Source organism: Onychostoma macrolepis, chromosome 09 (assembly GCF_012432095.1).
Source record: "Onychostoma macrolepis isolate SWU-2019 chromosome 09, ASM1243209v1, whole genome shotgun sequence".
NCBI classification, from domain to species: Eukaryota; Metazoa; Chordata; class Actinopteri; order Cypriniformes; family Cyprinidae; genus Onychostoma; species Onychostoma macrolepis.
The window spans coordinates 6,227,013-6,245,183 of record NC_081163.1 but is presented as its reverse complement, the minus strand read 5'-3'; the positions used below and the strand labels follow the sequence as shown (position 1 = coordinate 6,245,183).

Here is an 18,171-nt window from a genome sequence, read left to right as displayed (position 1 = left end):
TCCCATTACAGTGATCTTTTATCCACTCTCTCTTACCTTTAAATGTTTGTGCATCTCTGTGCATATGCTTAATTTATGAAATTACATCACACAGGATAATTTATATTCTGTATTTTTTCTTCTTATAGCATCAGCAAAGACTCAGTGGGTGTTGGTTCAATATTGTTTACACTGTGTTATGTATGATCAGGTAAAAAGGGACTTAACAACTGAATTACTTTATTCTTTTGACTTTCTTTTTAAAAATCAGTATGTACAGAAATAACTTTCATATGCAAAGCAACATAACGGAACATCTACTGTATTCATTATATAGACTGATAATTTCATATACATGTGACAAACATTAACTCGTGAACTTGATAAAAGTAATATATATACATATATATGCAGGTGTTATGTTCAGAACTTGTCTTTTTTCTCAAGTTCAATGTGTTCCTCTACAGGACGTTTTTGTTTCTTAGATGTCTTGACAAGTCCATACACCAAGAGGACAACAGCGACTGCTGCAATAATGGTGAGACTGAAGAGGACATTGAGACCCAGTGCAGCATCAGAACTTGACACTTCCAAACCCAAGAAACTAACCAACAGTTCCTCACCAGGAGGAGATGGAGGAGTAGTACCTGTAAACAAGAAAAGTTGGATGGTTGGACTCATGGACGAATTAATGAATGGATGGAACAAAGGGTACAACTACATAGATAGATAAATAAATAAGTACCGGGGATGTCAACATCAGGTTCATGGATCTGACATTCATGTGGACTTTCTCCTGGGCCTATGAAGCCATTGCAGTTGATTATTGTAGCATAGTGCCAGACAGATTTCTTAGGAATACGTGGTAAAGAAGGATCTGATCGATTTACATAGAAAAAGCCAAATTTTTCATCAAAACCGGTAGCCCATTCCAGATTGTCCATTAGTGTCCAGGCAGCATAGCCACGGATGTCTACTCCATCCAGCAAATATGCTAAATAATGAGATGAGATTTTGCGCAATTATCATAAATGAATTTTTACCAAAATACTAGTCTAAAAAACAAACAATTATATTAAAATGCATGGAAAATTATCACAGAAATCTGTTGCATGATGCTGTCCTCTCTGAGGAAAACAAAATCTCTTTACCTTTTAGGGCCTGATTGATATAGTTATCATAGTAGTGGATTCGGTGAACATCATTCAGATTCATTGACCCTCGTTCTGATACTCCATTCTCTGTAATGTAAATAGGAGGATCTCCATATTCCTCCTTAATGAAATTCAGAATTTTTCTGAATCCCACAGGAGTTACTTTCAACCAGAAGGATCCAGAATCCAGCCATGTACGATCCGCAACCGTTCCTGCACCCCTGGAATAGACAGCAACATAAATATTGATGCATGTTTTAAACAAATTGGGCCTAAAACAGTGTTACGATGTTGATTAAAACTGAAAGGCTACCTGTCTGCATCATAATGCTCGAGGTTCTTGTAGTCCATGTTATAGGCTAAGACAGTGGTGTAATGGTTGAATCCAAAATAATCATGAGTTCCCTTAATCCTCGCTACTTCTGCAGGGGTAAATTCTGGAAGCCTGTTAGGTGTTAAATGCAAATGTAGAAGCATTCATAAGCATTTTACAAAACTTTGAATTCCTCACAAAAAAGATAACATCTTTATTACCTTGATTGTGGTCGGCCAGCCGCTAAACTTCTCTCTCGAATTATGTTCTTCATTAAATCGCTGTAATCTCCATTGAACACGGGATGAGCAAACCAACCAATCTGGAACTGTTTCAAGAGATGAAAAATGTATTTTAGTTTTAGTTCTAGTTAATGATAACAACTCTGTCATGGATGCAGAAATGGTTGAACTACGAAAACTGTACCTGAACTACACGAATGGCTGCGTCCACATCTTCCTGTTTGTATGGGTTTCTCGGTTCAGCCCAGTCAGAGTTTATCGTGATGCCAACGATGCCACCATGTTTTACACGATACTTATCATTATACACATGCCAGGCCTCAGCATGAGCCTTGATGAGGTTGTGTGCCACAATATATGGTGCAGTGCCGGGTCTGAAACTTATACCTGGACAGAAATAAAACTGTAAGTTACTTTATTAACTTCAAAACCATATTTTACAAAGAATATATAACGTCGGTGTAGGATCAGTGATGGCTGATTACACTTTGTTTTAAGAAACCCTTTTAGCCTTCTGACATTTGCATATAAATTACCGACCTGGCCTCGCCGTTTACATTTATATGGGTGCTAAATTGCAGATGGTTTTCCCCACTATCAAAAGGATGATAAACAGGTTGCCTCTTTGGTGTCCCTATCAAATTTCAAACACATTCCACAGGGGAGCGAATGACCCCCGTGCCAGGCACCAGACCAGTTGTCTGTCTCCACAATTTCCAATACACGCCACACACACACCTAAAGACATTTTCTTTACTTAGGCCATAATTAAGCAGTTATAAATGTATCTGCTATATGCATGTGTTGTATGTATATTCCCCTATTATATTAACTTAGTTAAAACCCTTTACTTGTATTAGTTAGACTTTAAATGCCTATATTCAAGTGTATGAGTTTATCTCTGCTTTAATATCGTCTGGAGGTTACTTTCTTGGTATCAAAATGATCTCTTTATTGCTCATACAATGATGTACACTATGTGATCGTGAAATGCATCGAATAATTCTTACTATGTTTTGAATTAAAAGCTGCACTAATGTTCCAGACCAGCAATAAAATGCAAATGGGCCATAAACGGAGACAAAGGAAGTCTCTCCCGCTCAAAATACATGCCTCTGATTGGCCACTCCCCCCACAAAATGGGTGCGGCAATGAACTATCAAAAGTTCAGAACTCAGACTAATCAACGCTCAAAAACTCTTCTTCTTGAGACAAACACACTCCAAAACTCTCCTCTTGAGTTTAACCTTCTGGCAGTGTTACATTCAAGTAACTTTGTGGACTTACCTATCTTCAGAAGAACTAGGGGGAAAATCTTCGACTCACTCCTAAAGAACTCAAGAACCTTGTCTACCGCATCAAGACTCTTATTCAGCAACAAACCAATGCAAGTAACCATTTACAACTAATTAGATGCGTGTTTAAGTCTGAAACCCTTTCAAGGTGAATTGTGACTCTGATGATTCTCATTTAGGTTGTGGTTAATTGAGGTGATGTCACGAATCTGGTCTGTCAACTTCCATTCACTCACCACCAGAGGTCACTCACTCACCACAGTATTCATTGCACTGATCACATTACTGTTGCACTTCACCATCTACTACATTTCCCATCATCCATCGCACAGATCACACAACTGCCACAGATTACACATTGCACTGATTACAGCTGAGACCCATTAGACACGCTTTATAAGCCTTGGACTTTCTCTGCCTCACTGCCGAGTATTGTATGCATTATCGCTGCCCTACAGAGCCTTGTTAGTTTCCCTAGTCTTGCCGTTTTCGGATTGTGTTTTTCCCTGCCTGGACTCTTGCTTACGTTTTGGATTACCTCTCTTGTCAAGCCCTTTAGATACTGTTCGCCGATCGTTGACCCACGCTTGTCTTTGTTTACTCTTTGTCTCGCTCATGTTATACCTGTTTGTCACTGTTCGACCCTGCCTGTTATGACCACGTCTCTGCTCATTAAAATCTTGCATATGGATCCGCACATCTCACGTCTCGTCAGCCCCGTAACAGGTGAAATACTGCCATTCTTTGCTCTTCTCTCTCTTTTCCTTACTTTCCTTCATTCTGTATATACTGTATATGTTTTGCTTAGTTTGGTTGTATGTTAGTTATAGTTTCATTTATTAAATCCCTTATATTCACAATTGATTGTCTCTGTGTTCCGCTCACAATTCAAAGTCACTGAATGTTGCTCCTTGCCACATGCTAAACTACTGCTAGCACTGTATAAGTAGGAAGGCTATTGTTCCTTGGCCAGGAAAATAATCTTCCTAGAATTGATAAATAATTATATTGTCTGCTCGGTGGATGGACAGATCAAATAATTGTAATGTCGATTCTGCTACAGTTAACTCTAAGATCTAATCAAAATATTTATTATTAGTTATAACCAGTTATAATTAATTATAAATAATTCCCTTTTTAAGCAAATTTGCTACAAATAAGAGGATCATTTTCAGTGCAAATACCTGGTGCCGCACTTCCATATCCATGTCCTACCATTGCAACATTGTAGGGTTCATTTATAGTGATCCAGAACTTTACTTTGTCTCCTAGACTGTTAAATACAACATCAGCGTAGTCTCTGAACCTCTCGACAATGGTCTCATTCTCCCAGCCACCAACATCCTGAAGTGCTTGTGGGAGATCCCAGTGATACAAAGTCACCTGCCAATTAAAAATGATGCATAGACTGTCAGAAATGAATCAAATTCTTTTAGGCTACAAGAGCAATTTTATTCAATATATTTTACCTGTGGCTTGATATTGGCTGCCAAAAGAGCATCTACTAATCTATGATAGTAGTTGAGACCAGCTTCATTAATTTTCTTGGTTGTTCCATCTGGCATAATTCTGGGCCATGAAATAGAAAACCGATAGTGGTTGACCCTGAGTGTTTTGAGACTATTGATATCCTCAGCGATCTTGTTGTAGCTGTCACAGGCAATGTCACCATTTTCATCCTGCGATATCTTTAAAGCAGAATGAGCAAATTTGTCCCAAATGCTGAGACCTTTTCCATCGGCTCTCCAGGCGCCCTCTATCTGTGGTGTTGGAGAATAACATGAATCAAATGGCTTCATTTGAAGTTCCTCAGATCAAATACAGTAGGATAAAAAGGTTACACTTAATTTCATAATTAATTTTCATAATTAATTTCAGCTCTTATTAATTTGCAACTACATGGCAACTTCAGAGTATTGGTAGAGTATTAGTAGACCTCATGGGTTAGGGTTATCAGAACAACGAGGCATGTATTTGCAAATTTACTTAGTAAATGTCTGTTGGGGAACCATCAAAATAAAGTATTAGCAGATATTGAGCAGACAGTCTACTAATACTTTAATTACTGCTAGTTTACATGTAGTTGTAATGTTACTCAGAGTCAGCAGAATGTCTAAGCTGGACTATCAAAATAAAGTGAATTTGTTCAAATGGATTGTACCTGATAGGCAGCAGTTGCCGTGCTCCATACAAATCCCTCTGGGAAATGTCCATATAACATTTCTTCCTCTGTTGGCAATGGAAAGCCATTATTTTTCATTATATCAAAGTAGAGGTGAGCAGAGCGCTTTGGAGTTCTTGGCCGACTTGAATGTTTAAAGTTCACATAGTGAAGTCCATAGCCAACATTGTAGCCCTTCAGCCACTCGAAGGAGTCCATTAGAGAGGAAACAATGTATCCCTTGACACGTACTCTATCCAGATTGTGTGCTAAAAAAAAGAATACGTGTAAATGTGTGTCAGGTTAAACAATTTGCAGAGTAACACTATTACAAACTTTGGGCTGCATTTACTATTAATAATACAGTGCGGCAAAAAAGTATTTAGTCAGCCACCAATTGTGCAAGTTCTCCCACTTAAAAAGATGAGAGAGGCCTGCAATTTTCATCATAGGTATACCTCAAGTATGAGAGACAAAATGAGGAAAAAAAAAAATCCAGAAAATCACATTGTATTTGCAAATTATGGTGAAAAATAAGTATTTGGTCAATATCAAAATTTCATCTCAATACTTTGTTATATACCCTTTGTTGGCAATGACAGAGGTCAAACGTTTTCTGTAAGTCTTCACAAGGTTTTCACACACTGTTGCTGGTATTTTGGCCCATTCCTCCATGCAGATCTCCTCTAGAGCAGTAATGTTTCGGGGCTGTCGCTGGGCAACACGGACTTTCAACTCCCTCCAAAGATTTTCGATGGGGTTGAGATCTGGAGACTGGCTAGGCCACTCCAGGACCTTGAAATGCTTCTTACGAAGCCACTCCTTCGTTGCCCGGGCGGTGTGTTTGGGATCATTGTCATACTGAAAGACCCAGCCACGTTTCATCTTCAATGCCCTTGCTGATGGAAGGAGGTTTTCACTCAAAATCTCACGATACATGGCCCCATTCATTCTTTCGTTTACACGGATCAGCATTCTTTCTCCTCCAAACACGACAAGATGAGTTTTTACCAAAAAGTTCTATTTTGGATCATCCAAATGCTGTCTAGCAAACTTCAGACGGGCCCGGACATGTACTGGCTTAAGCAGGGGGACACGTCTGGCACTGCAGGATTTGAGTCCCTGGCGGCGCAGTGTGTTACTGATGGTAGCCTTTGTTACTTTGGTCCCAGCTCTCTGCAGGTCATTCACTAGGTCCCCCCGTGTGGTTCTGGGATTTTTGCTCACAGTTCTTGTGATCATTTTGACTCCACGGGGTGAGATCTTGCGTGGAGCCCCAGATCGAGGGAGATTATCAGTGGTCTTGTATGTCTTCCATTTTCTAATAATTGCTCCCACAGTTGATTTCTTCACACCAAGCTGCTTACCTATTGCAGATTCAGTCTTCCCAGCCTGGTGCAGGTCTACAATTTTGTTTCTGGTGTCCTTTGACAGCTCTTTGGTCTTGGCCATGGTGGAGTTTGGAGTTGGACTGTTTGAGGTTGTGGACAGGTGTCTTTTATACTGATAACGAGTTCAAACAGATGCCATTAATACAGGTAATGAGTGGAGGACAGAGGAGCCTCTTAAAGAAGAAGTTACAGGTCTGTGAGAGCCAGAAATCTTGCTTGTTTGTAGGTGATCAAATACTTATTTTACTGAGGAATTTACCAATGAATTCTTTAAATATCCTACAATGTGATTTTCTGGATTCTTTTTTCTTTCTCATTTTGTCTCTCATAGTTGAGGTATACCTATGATGAAAATTCCAGGCCTCTCTCATCTTTTTAAGTGGGAGAACTTGCACAATTGGTGGCTGACTAAATACTTTTTTGCCCCACTGTAAGTTATTTATCTAAAATGTAGATTCTGTAGTGGTATTAAAAACAATTTTTTTTTTGGATTTTATGCACAAACATGCACAGTTAGTTAATACCTTTAAGAGCCTCATCAACATAGGTCTTCAGGAAGAATATTCGATCAGTGTCATCAACTTTTATAGCAGTGCCTGTTGCCACACCATTCTCTGTAATATAAATCTCTGGGTCTCCATACTCTTCCTTTAACCAGTTAAGAAGTCTCCTGAGTCCCCAAGCAACAGCCTTCTGCTTATTAACAGCTGTATTTATGGAGCCATCTGCATTGTCCTTTTCAACATCCTGATCAGTTTCATAAGACTCAATATTGAGTCTGCTGGTCACATGACGCACGACTTTGGTAGTGTATGTATTAATGCAGAATACATCAGCTGTTCCTTGGATAAAGGCTTTGTCTTCATCAGTAAAAGAAGGCAACCTGGATTCTGTCAAGCCTTGAAGTTCACTCTTGTTCCCAACCTGCCACTTCATGGCATCAGGATAGTCACCATTTTTAAAAATGGGGTGTGCAAACCAGCCTAGCTGGAACTGAAGGGCTCGATCAGCAGCCACCACCTCTCGAGGAACATTGATGTCTAGGGGTTCTGCCCATTCAGCATTCAGACTAATGGATACCAGACCTCCTTGAGATGCCCTGTATTTCTCATCATAAGTGTGATATGCTTGTGCATGAGCTTTCAGGAGGTTGTGTGCAACCCTGTATGGAGCATCTCCGGGTTGCTTCAGGTTAGGTGGAATCTGACCCAGTCCATATCCCGACCATGCAATTGTCTGGGGTTCATTAAATGTGATCCAAATCTTCACCCTGTCTCCAAATGTTGCATAGCAAAAGTCACAATATTCATTGAATATGTTAATCATTTCAGGGTTGTCCCAACCATTAATGTTCTGCAAAGCCTGTGGCAGGTCCCAGTGGTAGAGAGTCACCATGGGTGCGATATTGTTTGCTATGAGACCATCTATGAGCCTGTTGTAATAGTCCACCCCCTTCTGGTTAAGAGAAGATTTATAGCCGTTGGGAAAAATTCGAGACCATGACAAGGAGAATCTGTAAGTTTTCACTTTTAGGGCTCTCAAAATGTGTAGATCCTCATCTATTTTGTTGTAACTGTCGCATGCAACATCACCATTGTCATTGTTTGGTATATTTCCAGGTTTTTGAGTGAAGGTATCCCAAACACTTGGTCCTTTTCCATCTGCATTCCAGCCACCTTCTATTTGATATGCTGAAGATGAGACACCCCAATGGAATCCCTCTGAAAATGTACCATAGTGATAAAGCTGTCTCTCAAACTTGGTCTGAGGGGAAAACTTTTCCCAAACAACCTTGGATTTTGAAGGAATTTCAGATGGTGGCAGACTAGGGAGTCTTGTGATCTCAATTTTATTTCCATACATTTGCATCTTAACCTTTGCCGCTGTCTCAGCAAATCCGTTTCTCTCAATCACCTTTGAGTAGTAATATGCTGATGCTTTGGGGGTTCTCGGTCTGTCAGGATCTTCAAAGTCCACATAGTGCAATCCAAATCGTTGACTGTAGCCTTGTGGACCCTCAAATCCATCCATTAGAGACTGGACTGTAAACCTCTGGACGTCAATTCCATCCAAAAGCACAGCTGTTTGGACAGAAAGACGTTAGTGAACTTTAGATAGTGATTTTTTTAATGACATAGTCTGATATTAGGGTTTGGGAAATATTTTGTTACATTGGTAGAAGACGGTGTTAAGGTCAGTCTGTGACAAATCCATTAAGGCTATTGCTTCCCCTAAATTTGTTCATAGCTTGCTGCACTGATATCGGTCTCCTGAAGTATGCATTTCTGGGAGAATCATTTGACTGTTGACTAACTAGGAATTTCTTGAAAAGTAGAAGTAGGTGTACATGGGTCCTGTTTCTGTGCAAAAGAGAAGTTTGCCCCAAGCTATCATTAAAGTATGGTCAACAATCAGAGATTTTTCTAAGATCTCATACCTTATACAGGGCTTCCTAGAAAAGGTATTTTTGGCCTGGAAATTAATACTGTATAATGAATATTTCAAATATAAAAACGTTAGAATCTGCAATAGAAAATACCTTATAGAAATACATTATAAACCTGGGCCCGTATTCTTAAAGATTCTAAGAATCCTCTTAGAGAGCTCCTAATTCAGCTTAAAAATGTCTAACTAGGAGTTTTAGCTTAAAAGTGATTCAGGAGCAATCTGAGAGCAACTCTGAGCGAGGAAAAGACAAAAACTTTTATCTTAGCGAGGAGGCGGGGCTGACCCCGTTTCTAGGAATGACACAGTCTTTTGAAGACTGTGATTGGTTGGTTTTCCAAGAAGGAAATAAAAAAGCGCTTTTAAGAGTAGGGTTTATTTTAAGCTTTCACAATTACAGGCGTCATTTTTCCTGTTTTACTGTACTCTCTCTCTCTCACACACACACACATTATATATGTATATATATTCTTTATTTACCATGCTGTCATACTTAATGTATTTTATAGGAAATTAACAGCGACACTATATGGTTCTGAAAGTGCTGTAACAGACCCAAATCATCGCTGCTGCATAGTTGCATTTTTCCAGTTGTCAAATATGTTAATGTAGTTAATGTAATGATTACTTAAATTTCTGGCGCTATGGCATTTCTGCGCAGTGTCGGATGTTAGCGTGTCTCTAATAAGATCGGTCACAAACATGATCCCTGCACCATCTAATGTGTAGCGTCTTATTAACTCACTGTCATGCATTGTGTGCAACACAATTCTTCTCCCTCTTCATGTTTAGTCCATTTTCTCCGCTGCTAAAGAAACTCTTAAGCCTCTTAAAAGTCCTTGTCCGTACTCCTAACAATTTTGGACCTATTTTAAGGGTTAAGACGCTTTCTGAATCACTTTTTTCTTTACTAGGATCTTTTCTTTAATTAAGGGGAAACACCCACATTTCTAAGAATTTTCTTAGAATTTTGTTACTAGGAACAACTTTTAGCGCTAAGATTTTTCATGAATACGGGCCCTGAGGTTTAAGTCACCAACTCTCTGATTTCACACAGACTGACCTGCTATCTCTAAAAGACTAATAGAGTCTTAGTTTTAAACATTGACAACAATTCTCTTAAGATGCTTACCTTTCATTGCCTCATTAATGTAGGCTTTGAGATAGTCGACACGCTCAGTGTCATTGAATACATCACCATTGTATTCAGTTGGCATTCCATTTCCTGTGATGTAGATGGGCACCTTTGTGATGGACGTGTACTCTGAAGAGATGTAGTTCAATAATCTTCTAAGACCCCATGGAACAGACTGGATCTGGTCAGAAGCTGTGGGGGGCCATGTGGAGTCAATATGAGTCTGGAAGTCCCCGACATTATTCGGTCCAGCATCACAACTATTCAAGTTCTCACTAATCAGTCGGGAAGTGTGGTGGTTAAGTCCAAAGAAATCAGCTGTGCCTTGAATTCTTTGTTTCTCAGCCTCAGTAAAAACAGGGAGCCTTGCCAGCTCTTTACCACATAAATCTTTTTTTTTCTCAATTTGTTCCTTTAACACGGTTGGATAGTCTCCATCTACAAATATGGGATGAGCAAACCAGCCCAGCATGAAGTTTAGATAACGCTCAGCTGCTGCTACATCTTGATCACTTGAGGGATTACTCGGCTCTGCCCAATCAGAGTTAAGAGCAATGCCCACTTTTCCACCCTGCAGTTTTCTGTAATTATCATTATAAATATGCCAGGCTTCAGCATGAGATTTTAGAATATTGTGCGTCACCTGCAAAAACAAGCAAAGAATTGTCACTTTCTAAACTCATAAAAATATATGGTACTTTCCCAGATTGACAGACACACCTTGTAAGATGCTATTATTGGGTCTTTCACTCTTGGGGGATGTTCCCCTGTTCCATACCCCAAGTTGCTCACTATCCACGGGCTGCCGAAGGTGATCCATGTTTTGACTCTGTCTCCATAATGTGAGAAGCAGAAATAAGAAAATTCTTTGAAAGCTTCCACAATAGCGTCATTTTCCCAGCCGCCTGAATCCTGCAGAGCTTGGGGAAGGTCCCAGTGATGCAGGCTAACAGTGGGCTCGATGCCGGATTGTAGGAGCGTATCAATCATCTTGTCGTAATAAGCAACACCCTTTTCAAGCAAACTTTCTTTGTGTCCGGTGGGGAAAATGCGAGCCCAGGAAATTGAGAACTGATAATTAGGTACCATCATGCCTCTAAGCAGATACACATCATAGTCCACCTTGTGATAACTATCACAGGCCAAATCAGTGGTCTGGTTTTCAAATACATGATTCTCATGGCTAAATCGGTCCCAAATGGTCTCGCCCTTCCCGTGTTCAGTCCATCCACCCTCCACTTTGAAACTCTCACTGGAGACAGACCAGTCAAAATCAACTGGGAATGAGCCACTCAAGAACTGATCACGCTCAGCTTCAGTTTGACTTCTGAATTTCTCCCAGACCTTTTGGTATGAGAATGCAGAAGCTGATTTCTGGTGTGAGACTGTCTTTATATTTTCCATCCGCAAACTAAATGAGAACATACTTGTTATGATGACTTCAGTATAGCTATTATATACTGATAATTGTACTTTTTTGGTCTCAGCTTTACCTTTTAAATGTTTCTTCTTGATCTAGCTCCTCAAAAATGTGTGTGATGTCACAGCCCATGATGTGAAGATCTTTCTTCTGTAAAACTGACAAATAATACTAGGTTAGCATCTGGTATTTTAATTCCATAAACAGCATCTTAGACTTTCGACACATCACTTAAAGAAATATGCTAACTTTTACCTCCAAAAATTGCATGAAGTGGTTGGAAATTATCTTCATATCCATCACAGCCTTCGACTGTCAGCTGATACATTAGGATGGGCTTTTGACCACTGCCAATCTGAAACAAGAATGTCATTCCAGTGTCCTGAATTTTTTTGTCACATCAACCATTTAAGCAGTCTAGAATATTAAATAACAGCGAGTTAAGTCTTATGAAATCTGATGACTTTCAATGGGCTGATCTGCTGTAAAGATGATGATACAATACTTCAAGAGTCACAATAAATCATTACCTGTAACTTCCTCAATTCCTCCGTAAGGGGTGTCTCCAATTTGCAGTTGTACATCATGTGCAGAGAGATGAAATCCATATATGCCTGAAGATGAGACAAGAGAAGTATGTGATAAATTACATAACATTAACTATTCACCAGTATAATATCTGATTATCTGTCTTGAACACTTACCATGATTTTTGGCCCCATTTGATAAATGGAGTTAATATCACTGGCTCTGATACCAACAGACAAATGAAGTGCTGAGAGAAAAAAACAAAAACAAAACAGCCTGAACAACACCATCATTGTTCTAGAACTATGTAATGCGAAAGAGGGGCTAGTTGTCACAATTTTATTCCAGTGAATACTACTACTGCTGCAGTTTATTTTTAAATGTTTTTTTTTTTTTTACATTTTGTTGTCACATTACATGGGGTAAGTTGTCACAGTGGGCCATGAAATGAGCTATTTAGTGTTTTTTCAACTACATTTAAACCATAAAACAATTTTCATGTTATTTTTGAAACTTATGTAAAAGGTGTTTTTACGACCCTGGCCAGTGTTTCCTAAGTGTCTAGGGTCATGGATTTTTATATCGAAATATCGAACCATTATTAGGTTCAAAAAGCAGTCATGATAATTTGCATTGACATTACATTCTAAATTCATGCCTTAAGAAACTTTTCAGGCTTTCATAAGAGTAGTTTTGTCAAGATCAAACCTACTAAGTTACTGAGAATTTAATAAACTCATGCCTTACCTTTGAACATTTGATGATAAACATTTGCATGAGACCTGAAAGCATTTTGAAGTTGCACTTCATGTAGCTCATACAGGTGACTGAATGTGATGAATGTGTCCACAAGATCCCTAAATGTATTGAACACAAATCCTGCATACTGCTCAAACATCTGCACCAGTAATGGATTCTCCCAGCCTCCATATCTGGCTCTGAAGAGTTCTGGTACCGCAGACCGATGGAGAACCAGCAGAGGTTTGATGCCCGATTCAGTCAGCTGCTGCACGAGCGTCTTGTAGCACTTGACAGTGTCTTCATGTGGCTGGTTGGGATCACCTGAAGGAAGGATGAGAGACCAGGACAGGGGAACTTTAAAGTGGGTCACCCCTCTGCTCTGAAGGTACAGGAAGTAGGCTCTGGATTGTTGAGGCAGTGGACCTCCACAGTTAAACGTATTGTCTTCATCTGATGGTGAAGTCTGGCTGGATTTCAGAGGGCCAGCAAGTAACATGAAGTCCTGTTGCTCTGCATTACTGGAGCTCCAAAAAACAGCCAACAAAGCTAGAGAAAGAAACCCCTCTAGAACCTTCATCATGACTGTTCTACAAAGGGGAAGAGTGTTCAAAGCTCTTTATAAGTACTGCTGCTAATCTAAGGGGCAGGCATACATATCAGTTTCACAATCCTGCAGTTTAACTTTAATCTAACTAGTGATACAGTTTATGGCAGTCGTTAAGTTTATCATATGGACCAGTGGTCAGGAAACTATGGCTTGTGATCCACACATGGTTCTTTGACAAAAATTAAACTGAAAAAGCATTAAATTAATTACTCTTTAAATCAGTGGTTTTCAAACCTGTTCTGCAAGCACCCCTGTCCTGCACATTTTGTATGTCTCCCTTATCAGACAGGCGCAATTCAGGTCTTGCAGTCTCTACTAACGAGCTGATGAGTTGAATCAGGTGTGTCTGATAAGGGAGAAAAGATTTGGAGAAATTTAGCCTTACATCATTTGTTTTGCAGTGAATGAAAGCCGTCAGAATCCAACTGCTGATAAAAACATCACAATAATCCACAAGTAATCCACACATAGATATCTAATTTATGTGTTGAGTAAACAAGCAAAGTGCATGTAATTGTAGTAAAGGTGTGGACATGATGAGAACTTTTTAAAATGCAACTAAATATTAGTAGTTTAAAAACATAATTGGTTATTCGTGGTTACAGATTATCGTAGAGTAAGTTATTATATATATATATACACACACACACACACACACACACACATGTTTGTTTTTGTGAAAAGTGGGGACATCCCATAGGCGTAATGGTTTTTATACTGTACAAACTGTATGTGCTATTGTCCTAAACCAACCCTACACCTAAACTTAGCCCTCACAGGAGACTGTGCATTTCTACTTTCCCCACAAAAAACTCACTCTGTATGATTTATAAGCGTTTTGAAAAGTGGGGACATGGGGCAATGTCCTCATAAGTCACCTGCTCCTTGTAATACCTATGTCATACCTGTGTCATTATACAAATTTATGTCCTCATTTGTCACAAAAACGCACACACGTGTGTGTGTGTGTCAGGACTACAGATTTATTTTTACCAAGTGAAATACTGTATTTAACATATGGTGGTTAAAGTCTTCATAAAAAGGACATATGCACAGAGGTATAGACAGCTGAAAAATAAATGTTTTAAATACAACAATTCCAGACTGTATGCAAATTTATTAGTATTACTGTTTAAAAGAAGCTAGCTTGGTAATTATTTCTTATTTTCAAGAGCATATAATAATATATGTCAGTAACAATAATAGCCATGTTTCCATCCAAAGATGCAAATTTAACTTATGTGCAAAACTGGAATATTGCATAAAACATTTGTGAATAAAGCAACGTTACCACTAAATATCTATAAGAAAACTAGGAGAAGCCACTGAATATAATAATAATAATAATAATAATATATATGTATATATATATATATATATATATATATATATACACTGTAAAAAATCAAATTAACAAAATGTTGGAAGGGCAGAAATATTTAAGTTGAATTAATTTTATTGCTTGAGCTTAGTTGAGAAGACATATATTTAGTCTGCACAAATATATTTTAAAAACATTAAATGAATGGTTATTTCCAAATCCAGTCAACATTCAGAATGCTAAATGTTGACAAATCCAGCTAAGACTGAGATCATTCTGCACGTGCACGCGCCTGAGTGACTTCTCGGGAGAAACAGCGCCGCCATCTTGTCAAGTTCAACACGAAAAACACAATTCTGCACAAAACAGTATAAGTTATCAGAACTTAAATAAATATACTCTATATACATAATAATGTATATAAATGTCAGAGAACCATCTACCTCGTCAGGTCCCAACACTCAACCAGCACGATCACACTCACCTGAGTTCTAATCACGCGCACCTGGTACATCCTAATCAAGACTTGCATATAACAACTGTCTCTTGCCACTCACCTTTGTCTGGTCTTGATCGTCACGATCTTCGGACTCACCCTTTGCTACGGATACAGATTCCATTCGTCTGTCCCTATCCCCGGCCTGTCCTCCTGCAAGAGAGTTACAGCCTGCCTTCTTCGGCCAGATAAGTCTGTCGAACTGCTCCGTGCTTACCTGCCAATGCTGCTCTGCGGCTTCCTTTCCCGTAACAATAAATAATATCTCATTAACCTTATTCCCCTCGTTTGGTCTCCTTCTGTTGTGTGACAGAAGACTAGACCTTTGAAAGAAGTACTACTATATGGATCCACAGCAACCAAGCCCGCTCACTCTACAAGACTTCATCCAGGCCATCAACTCAGCACTCGCCCCGCTCACCAATGCCGCCCCATCTGCCTCTGCCAGTCCCATGGCCCGACCTGCTACCTTCTCAGGAGATGCGGTGAATTGCAATGGCTTCATATTACAGTGTTCCTTGTATTTTGAGATGCAGCCCGGAGCTTTTCCCACGGATCGATCGAAGATTGCCTTCATGATTACCCTGCTCACAGGACGCGCTCTACAATGGGCGGAGTCTCTCTGGAATTCCAACAGCCCGGTGACGCTGACTTTCGATGCCTTCACAACTCATTTCAAGGAGATCTTCGGGCAGACGGATTCCGAGCTATCGGTGCAAGATCGTCTATTCCGGCTCTGTCAGGGGAGGAGCTCGGTGTGGGAATATTCCATCAAATTTCGCACCCTCGCGGCCTCCAATGGCTGGAATGAAACTGCTCTCCTCACTGCCTTCCGTCGTGGCCTGAATCCACGTATTCGCCAACAGATGGCAATATATGAGAACTCAATCGGGCTGGAAACCTTCCTCACAAAGGCTATTCGCATCTCTCAACACCTTGCTGCGTGTGAGGAGGACATACCACCTGCTCCACCACTCTTGGGGCCTTCACCAGTGCTTGCACCAGAGCCCATGCAGATCGGTTTCAATCCTCTTACCCGCATGGAGCGGGACAGGAGAATTAACTCCGGACTCTGTCTGTACTGTGGGGCGAGTGGTCACCTGCTCCAAACCTGTCCTGTGCGTCCGCCCCGCCCAGCAGTGAGTACCATCCACTGTACCTCAAGTTGGAGAAATGCGAGTTCCACCGTTCTACCGTCCAGTTCCTCGGGTACGTCATCTCTCCCCAAGGGGTGCAGATGGACAATAACAAGCTGCAAGCCATTCAAGACTGGCCCACGCCCTCTTCTGTGAAGGAACTACAGAGATTTCTGGGCTTTGCCAACTTCTATCGCCGATTCATCCGATCCTTCAGCACCATTACTGCACCCCTTACCTCGATGCTCCGCCACAAACCCAAGAGTCTAACATGGTCCCCAGAAGCTAGAAGAAGCTTCGACCAGCTGCGAGAAGCCTTCTGCACCGCTCCTACCCTGGCCCATCCAGACCCTCAACTACCATTCATCGTGGAGGTCGATGCCTCTACAGTGGGGGTTGGTGCGGTGCTCTCCCAACGTCACAGAGAGCCTCCAAAACTCCATCCCTGTGCGTATTTCTCCCGCAAGCTTTCCCCGGCGGAGCAGAACTACGACATCGGGAATCGTGAGCTGCTGGCCATCAAGCTCGCTTTAGAGGAGTGGAGACATTGGCTGGAGGGACCTGTTCACCCTTTTCAGGTCATTACTGATCACCGGAACTTGGAGTACCTCCGGGATTCGAAGAGGTTAAACCCCAGACAGGCCCGCTGGGCGCTTTTCTTCACCCATTTTCACTTTACAGTTACCTACAGACCAGGTACCCAAAACTCCCGAGCAGATGCTCTCTCCCGTCTGCATTAGCCCATGCAAGACACTACCGCCCCCGAGACCATACTCCCTCCAGCCCTCATCGTAAGTCCCATTGTATGGTCACTTGATGAAGACATTCGACAAGCCACGCTCACAGAACCTGCTCTGCCGGGAGGTCCAGAAGGGAGGATCTATGTCCCTACCACTCTCCGCCTCTCCCTTCTGGACTCACTCCATTCTTCTCTGGGCTCTGGACATCCAGGCAGCGACCGTACCCTCTCGCTCCTCCAACATCGCTACTGGTGGCCCAACATGGCCTGTGAAGTTTCCCAATTCGTCAGGAGCTGCTCAGTTTGTGCCACTTCTAAAACCCCCTGTCATCTACCTCATGGTAAACTGGTTCCTCTGCCCCTACCTCGCCGGCCCTGGTCCCACATCGGAGTCGATTTCATCACTGACCTGCCAAGGTCCGACTCCCTCACCTGTGTCCTCGTAGTGGTGGATCGGTTTTCTAAGGCCTGTAAATTGATTGCTCTTCCAAGGCTACCCACCGCCATGCAGACGGCGGAATCGCTCTTCAATCATGTCTTCAGGAACTTCAGCATCCCTGAGGATATCGTCTCCGATCGTGGGCCACAGTTCATCTCAAGGGTCTGGCGAGCCTTCTTTAACCTTCTAGGGGTCTCTGTGAGTCTCACGTCCGGATATCATCCACAATCCAACGGTCAGACTGAGCGGAAGATCCAGGACATTGGAAGGTATCTTCGGAGTTTTTGCCACCAGAACCAGCACGGCTGGAACCGCTTCCTCCCATGGGCCGAGTACGCACAGAATTCACTCCGTCAGCACTCCACTGGTCTAACCCCCTTCCAGTGCGTACTCGGTTACCAACCCCCATTGTTTCCCTGGGATGGGGAACCATCGGAAGTTCCAGCCGTGGACTTTTGGTTCAGAGAGAGCGAGAGGGTCTGGGACTCAGCACACGTTCAGCTCCAACAGGCAGTTCGGAGACATAAGACCCAGGCCGATACCCGTCGTCTTGCTGCCCCACCATACCAACCAGGCGAAAAGGTTGTCTACGCGGGACATTCATCTCCGGCTGCCCTGTCGTAAGCTGA

The 18,171-nt window shown here is 41.4% G+C and overlaps 1 protein-coding gene across 2 annotated transcripts; it reads right to left on the bottom strand.

Moving 5' to 3' along the window:
* Nucleotides 1–154: 154 nt before the first annotated feature.
* On the bottom strand, nucleotides 155–13,898 carry LOC131546619 (lactase/phlorizin hydrolase-like). Of its 2 annotated transcripts, XM_058786335.1 has the most exons (18): nucleotides 13,646–13,664; nucleotides 12,811–13,125; nucleotides 12,240–12,310; nucleotides 12,066–12,149; nucleotides 11,791–11,890; nucleotides 11,609–11,693; nucleotides 10,836–11,526; nucleotides 10,113–10,758; nucleotides 7,060–8,616; nucleotides 5,145–5,413; nucleotides 4,453–4,743; nucleotides 4,168–4,366; nucleotides 1,873–2,075; nucleotides 1,668–1,774; nucleotides 1,447–1,578; nucleotides 1,131–1,354; nucleotides 725–973; nucleotides 155–626 (listed from the first exon to the last, which is right to left on the bottom strand). In XM_058786335.1, exons 2-18 carry the CDS (start codon nucleotides 12,959–12,961, stop codon nucleotides 403–405), a joined length of 5,283 nt encoding a protein of 1,760 aa, XP_058642318.1. In that variant the 5' UTR covers nucleotides 12,962–13,125; nucleotides 13,646–13,664; the 3' UTR covers nucleotides 155–402. The 2 variants fall into 2 exon arrangements, with proteins under 2 accessions (XP_058642318.1, XP_058642317.1); XM_058786334.1 differs by having other exon boundaries at nucleotides 12,811–13,898.
* Nucleotides 13,899–18,171: the final 4,273 nt, after the last annotated feature.

What these genes read in the sequence shown, in the direction of transcription:
- LOC131546619 (XM_058786334.1), bottom strand. Translation starts at nt 13,384, where the DNA reads ATGATGAAGGTTCTAGAGGGGTTTCTTTCTCTAGCTTTGTTGGCTGTT. An exon ending in CAGCCAATATCAAGCCACAG is followed by an intron (nt 4,367 to 4,452) that starts GTAAAATATATT and finishes TTTAATTGGCAG; the next exon opens with GTGACTTTGTATCACTGGGA. An exon ending in GCTGGCCGACCACAATCAAG is followed by an intron (nt 1,579 to 1,667) that starts GTAATAAAGATG and finishes AACACCTAACAG; the next exon opens with GCTTCCAGAATTTACCCCTG.